The sequence below is a fragment of the Gopherus flavomarginatus genome, chromosome 1 (genome assembly GCF_025201925.1).
Source record: "Gopherus flavomarginatus isolate rGopFla2 chromosome 1, rGopFla2.mat.asm, whole genome shotgun sequence".
NCBI classification, from domain to species: domain Eukaryota; kingdom Metazoa; phylum Chordata; order Testudines; family Testudinidae; genus Gopherus; species Gopherus flavomarginatus.
Window position 1 is genome coordinate 369,794,025 of NC_066617.1, and position 6,425 is coordinate 369,800,449.

The 6,425-nt window shown below is 46.1% G+C and overlaps 1 protein-coding gene across 1 annotated transcript; it reads right to left on the minus strand.

Moving 5' to 3' along the window:
- Positions 1-327: 327 nt before the first annotated feature.
- On the minus strand, positions 328-1,266 carry LOC127056997 (olfactory receptor 52N4-like). Its single transcript, XM_050965595.1, has one exon. It carries the CDS (start codon positions 1,264-1,266, stop codon positions 328-330), a length of 939 nt encoding a protein of 312 aa, XP_050821552.1.
- Positions 1,267-6,425: the final 5,159 nt, after the last annotated feature.

Genomic DNA, 6,425 nt, shown 5'->3' on the forward strand with positions numbered 1-6,425 from the left:
TCAAGGAAAGCCTCCTTGCATCAGAGAGCTGCAGCATCTTCTGGTGGTCCGGAAGTCATGGAAAGGGAGAGTGTCATTGTGTATGGAGGGCAGTGCTGATGGGTGATGCTGACAGTGATCAGGTGATGGACAGAGAGAGGGATCACAGCAATCAAGAGAGCAGTGTTTGGTCATGAAGTGATAAGATGTTAAGTATGAGGAATTTCTCAGAATGTGAACTTCCACAATGCTGCGTTCAGACAAGCTAGGATACAGCACCCTTGATTAATGAGGAGATATCCTTTACCTCTCTTGTCATACAAGTTTAAAGTCAATGACAGCAGGCAATCACATTTTGCAGGTGTATATGCCCACTTTGTCTAGAAACTCTTTGGTTTTGACCCCATAAATGATCGGGTTGAGCATGGGAGGGATGAGGAGATAGAGGTCAGCCGAGATGATGTGAACATGAGGAGCGATGCCTTGACCAAACTGGTATGCGAGATTGGAGAAAAGGCCAGGGGTATAATATGTCAGCATCACACAGATGTGGGCTGTACAAGTGTTGAGGGCTTTCTGGTAGGCTTTTTTGGAGGAGATTCTGAGGACAGCCCTGATGATCAGACTGTAGGACAAGGCATTGAGCATCAGGTCAAACCCAATGACTACAAGTGCTGTTATCAAGTTGTAAGTCCCGTAGGCTTTGATGTCCACACATGACATCTTTGCCACAGCCATGTAGTCACAGTGCGTGTGGGGGATAATGCGGTTGGCACAGAATGGCTGTCTGCTCAGGAGCAGGGGGGCAGGCAGAATGAAGAGAACAGCTCTTACCAAACCCACAAGCCCGAGCTTAGCTATTCGTGCATTGGTGAGGATGGTGGCGTATCTCAGAGGGTTACATATGGCAACGTAGCGATCGAAGGCCATTGTCACGAGGATGGCTGAGTGCGTAACAGAAGCTGTGTGAAGGAAGAACATCTGGGAGAGGCAGCCACCCACAGTAATGTCCTTCAAATTGAACCAAAATATACACAGTGCCTTTGGCACAACGGAGGTAGAAATGCTCATGTCTGTAAGCGCCAGCATGCAGAGCAGCAGGTACATCGGCTTGTGCAGGGTCTGCTCTTTCCCTACAACAAAGAGAACAGTGAAATTTCCCAACAGACCAATAATGTAGAACATACAGAAAGGAATGGAAATCAATATGTGGACAGCTTCCAGGCCAGGGATGCCCATTAGGGTGAATGCTGAAGGGTCAGAGGAGGTGAGGTTGAAAGATGCCATGAAGTAGTCGAAGAGTCGATCGGTGTCAGAAATGCTCAAGATGTCTGTGAGGGAGAGATGCACAGCAATGGGGGTTACGCACATTATAACAAATACTGCAGTAAATATTTGATGGCTATTAATAATCTAGCACGGGGGGTGAGCAGTGAGGTGACAACATTTGCAAATGGCACCAGATTATTTAGGTTATTGTCAAGTCCAGAAAAGTCCTGAGAGGCAGCTAAACAAGCCAGGTGAATGGATAGCATAAAGGCAGATGAACTTCAGTGTCAATAACTGCAACGTGTATATCCATTGGAGGGAAAAGCTTGAAGTCCTCAAACACCTTATAAGGTTAAGGGTTCAGTGACCTGGATGTCATGGTACAGAGCTCTGTGAAATCCTGCTCACAGTGCAAGCATAGACAGGAACTAAGCACAACATTGACATCCAGGAGGAGTGGGAGATGGCATAATATGGAAAATACAATACCATGAAATCAATTAGTCAATGTTTCATTATCCTCTGAACTCATCTATGTGGTACTGGCACGGTTCTCACATAGAAGATTGCAGAACTAGAGGGGTTCAGGGAAGGGCAATGAGAATGGTCAAAGACCTAGGGAAACTCTCTTACAGAAGAATGTTAAAAACACTGGGATTGTTACCTTACAAAGGAGAAGAACAAAAGGGAACACAAGAAAAGTCTATAAAATACTGACTGGTAGAGAGTAGATAGAGAATGTGTTCTCCCTGTCTCATAACACAAGTTCAAGAGCATATTCAATTAAACTGAAATGTGTCAAAATAAAAGCAGTTAAAAATGAATGCTTTCTTCGTTAAATGCCTAATTAGACTGAGGAATTCATTGCCACGAGAGTTAGTTGAGGCCATGCACTAAGCTTGGACATTTACATGGATAGTGAGATTATCCGGTTATAATAATTACAGCTAAATAAATTTTTTGGAAAGGTTATTCACCCCCGTGTTTCAGGGCACAAGCCAGACTCTAGCTGTTAGGCATAAGGGTGATGCCCTCATGGTGGTAAGGTCACCCTCCCGCCCCCATCCACCCACTGCTGGGTTTGTTGCAACTTCTACTGCAGCACTGGCAGCTGTCACTTTCAAAGAGAGGACACTGGACTAGATGGACCATTGATCTAATCCACGATGACATTCCTATGTTGGAAAGGAGCCAAGTTTCCCCCATGGAAACAGACATAATCATGCTGGGTGATGACTTTGTGCTCAACAGAATGGGCATGAGGGGCACAAGGCCTTGATATTTAGGGCTACAAGCCTGCACCTCTCTTACTTCCCTTGTTTCTTTTGGTAACCCAGCTTTGCATGAGACATAAGTTACAGTTTTATCTGACAATTATACGTAGAGACACGTGTCAGCAACTTCAGCTGCTAGCCCTTCTCATACCTGAATATTGATGAAGTTGCAGCTGACATAAAAAATGGGGGATGGTAAATAATGAAGAGGACAGGTCACTGTTTCAGAGCAATCCAGAGTGGTTGGTAAACTGAGGCAAAGGAAAGAATATGTATTCTAATAAAGCTATGTCGATATCTACATCTAGGAACAATGAATGTTTGCAGTGCTTACACGATGCGAGACTCTCATTGGACGCGCAATGACTCTGAACAAGATATGGGAGGCACTCAAGTGACTGCTGATGGAATCCTATGTCCAGTTCTGGTGTCCATGATTAAATATGGGTGTGGACACTCTGAAGAGAGTTCAGAGAAGAATCACAAGAACTAGTAAAAAATTAGAAAACCTGCCTTATCCCGATAGGCTCAAAGATCACAATCTATTTAGTTTAAAAAAGATGATTAAGGGGCGACTTGATGATAGTTTCTAAGTACCTATACTTGGAGCCAATATTTAATAGTCTGTTTCTCATCCTAGCATACAGAGGAGTAACACAATCCAGTGAATGGAAGTTGATGTTAAAGAAATTCTGACTGAAAATAAGGCATACATTTTTTAAGAAAAGAGAGTACTTAACCATTAGAACAATTTACCAAGGGTCATGGTGGGTTATTCGTCAGTGAGAATTTTGAAATCAAGGTTCGATGTTTCTCTGAAAGCTCTGCTCTAGGAATAATTTTGGGGAAAATCTCAGGCCTATGTTATACAGACAAGATGAATCCAATGGTCCCTTGTGGCCTTGGAATCTGCGAATATGTACTCAGGAGTCAGTTGGACGCATTTTGCCTGCAAACTCGAACCTGAGCTTACAGAAGGCTCTGCATGGATGAATGTTTTAGGTGAGAGAAATAATGACTTGAGCCCATAAAATCTCTGTACTGAGGATAGAATGTACAATCCCTCACCATCAATGACAAACAGAAATGGCTAGAAAATGGTCCCAGAGCATCCTGGGTTTAACATCTCGGTCCCAGTGGTCCATTGCTTCAGTCACCTACCAGTGGTCCCTGAACACAGCAGCTGTATTTATCTAGGCCCCCACATGTTGCAGAGTTGCCCACTTTCATTATACAACGAGCATATTCTCAGCTTGCGAGCTGCTCCTGTGTAGCAGTCCCTGAAGCACCACGTGGTGTTTATGTGTGTAACAAGGGAAGCCGTGCAGGTGCCTGCCTTGGCATTTACCACTCATGAGATTTCTCACTGCTGAGTCACAGTCACTGATTACCCTCCAGCCAACGGACCAGGTCTGATGGGAGGCACCTCACCCCCTGCAGAGGAAGAGCTGTGGGGATCCTGGGGCATGTCAGAGGTTGTGAGAGTCAGGGATGACTGAGGAGCGTGGAGAAGATACTGGCGACCAGAGTGCTGTTGGAATCAGGTCAGCCTCGGAGGGGAAGGAGAGTATGGGCAGGGGGTCAGAATATGATAGATGATTGAAGCTGATGAGGAGCAAAGTGTGGTGGGTTCCCCCTGAGGTACTACCCGTAACTGGGTTATCAGTGAGCCCTCTGACTCACCAGCCTGGGCCTTCCCTCTCAATGTGTTGCTGAGACAAACTGCAGACCCACTCCCAGTACAACACCTCCACCAGCATTCACACAGGCAGGGACACACTCAGCTGCAGTTCTATGCAGGTTTTCTCACCAGGCACTACATGAAACAAAAATAGAGACGCTACAGCCAAAATAACCACCAGCTACGTAGCCTAGGACCTCAGAGTTGTACTATCCTGACCTGGACCAATCTCAGAGCAGTATGCATTTGTTAACCAGTTCACTCCTCCCCCCGCCTCGTTGTGGAAAGAAGAATGCACAGTTGTGGTATCCAAACTCAGATTTTTCTCTAAGACACTTCACTTAAAGGCACACTGGGTTTAGATTAAAAGATAAAATATGTTTATTAATTACAATAGACAGATTTAAAGTGATTATACGGGATAGCAAACAGTTCAAAGCAGATTACCTAGCAAATAATCAAACATGCAAACTAAGCTTAACACTCTAGTTTGATTGCCTATGAATAGCACTTTCTTAACATGATTGAGGATACAGGTAGTCTGGCAGATTCTCAAGGCACAAACTACATTTGAGTTGCAGTTTGAGTTTCTCAGGTTTCCCTGCACAGCCTAGCAATCTCTTTAGCCTAGGTCCAGCACCTCCCTCAGTTCTTTCTTTGTTTCCGAGAGTCCCCTTGTGTGGGGAATTAGGAACCACTGCCACCCACTCCACATAGAGCAAGTATCTACCTTCTCCCTGGTCCTAGACCACCCTCACCCCCTGCTGCAGAGCAGCTGAACTAACTGAGCAGCTGGCAGGGACTCTGTCCCCTCTGCTTCACTCCACTCCATTCCGGATAACTGGCTGACAGTCTGTGGCTTCGGGCTTCCTGACCCCAGGGAAGCCCGAAGCAGCAGACTGTCTGTCACCTGCAGCCTGGAGGAGTGGCAAAGCAGCTGCTGAGGCCTCCTTTCTGCCAGCAAACCCCACCCCGCAGGCTGCTTATCAGTGACAGAGAGTGGGGTGGTGGAGAAGAAAGGAGCCCTCAGCCGGCCAGCTAAGAGAAGGAGCAAGTGAGGGGGTGGGGGAAGAAGAGAAATCCAGGGTCCGAGTCATAGGGGCATGGACTGTAGAGCCATTATAAATCTGGTTCTACCCAGGACAAAACAAGCTCACAGAACTACCTCCTCAAGCTAGGATAAAATCAGTGTCAGCCTGCACCAGGAAAAAGTGGGAGATCTGCTTGAACTGCCTTTCTGGGGGTGAAGGGAATCCCAGCAGCTGCTCAACCTGTGCAGGAAGGAGAGAGGGACAGACCCGGTGGGAGGGAGCAGGGACTTGGAGACCAAAAGGAGCCAGTGTGAGTAACTCTTCCTCATAGTGACACAAATATTTAACATATTGCAGCCCATTAGAAACACACACTTTCCTGTGGCTACTGCTGATATTGCCACAAGACTGTAGTGGGGTTGCTCATGGGAAGAGGGATGGTCTGGAAGGAGGAAGGTGTCAGAGAACCTGCTACAATGTAGTCCATGTTACATTACAGTCTGAGATGCCCTGCAACCCAGGAGACCTCATTGCACCTCATTTGTCTGTGCAATAGCCAGGATGCCCATTCCCTGTTTCATCCAGTTTCAGGACTCTGTGCCACTGTGCTCTGGGTACTGAGTGTCTCAGCCTCCCTGATCCACATATACTGTGCATTCCTGGACCTCCCCCAGTGAGATTTCCAACACCACCTGATTTCCTCTAAGTGAGAAACATGTTTTTATTTTTACTGCCTTCTGGTGCTTCTCTTCCTCTTCCTCTTCCTTGCCACCAGAAATGCAAGGGCACACAGAGAGAAGGCTCCTCTCCCTTCATGAAAAAAAAAATGTTATCCTATTTGTTTTAAATCTCTAAGCCTTTGAGTTTGAGATTTCAGCAACTCTTCTGTCAGTTCTTCATTGGTCCAAACGAGCTCACCCGTCCTTAGAGGCCACTGGATGACTCCAGCTGAAGTCAGTGGAGGCTCATAGCGGGTGTAAGTCATGACATTGATTTAACTCCCTACATGTGGATTTAGGGTGAAATCCTGGCTGAGTTTGGAGACTTTTCTTTGATCTTAATGGGACCAAGATTTCACTCTTAGTGTTTAAATTTCAGTTCCAAGCTGTGAAAATCACGGCTTCGGGTCCTGCTACAGAGAGCGCTGTTCTGTAAGGGTGCTGAAAGAGTTTGTAAGAAACCCCCAGTTTA

Coding starts and splice junctions, on each gene's coding strand:
- LOC127056997 (XM_050965595.1), bottom strand. CDS start 1,266: ATGGCATCTTTCAACCTCACCTCCTCTGACCCTTCAGCATTCACCCTA.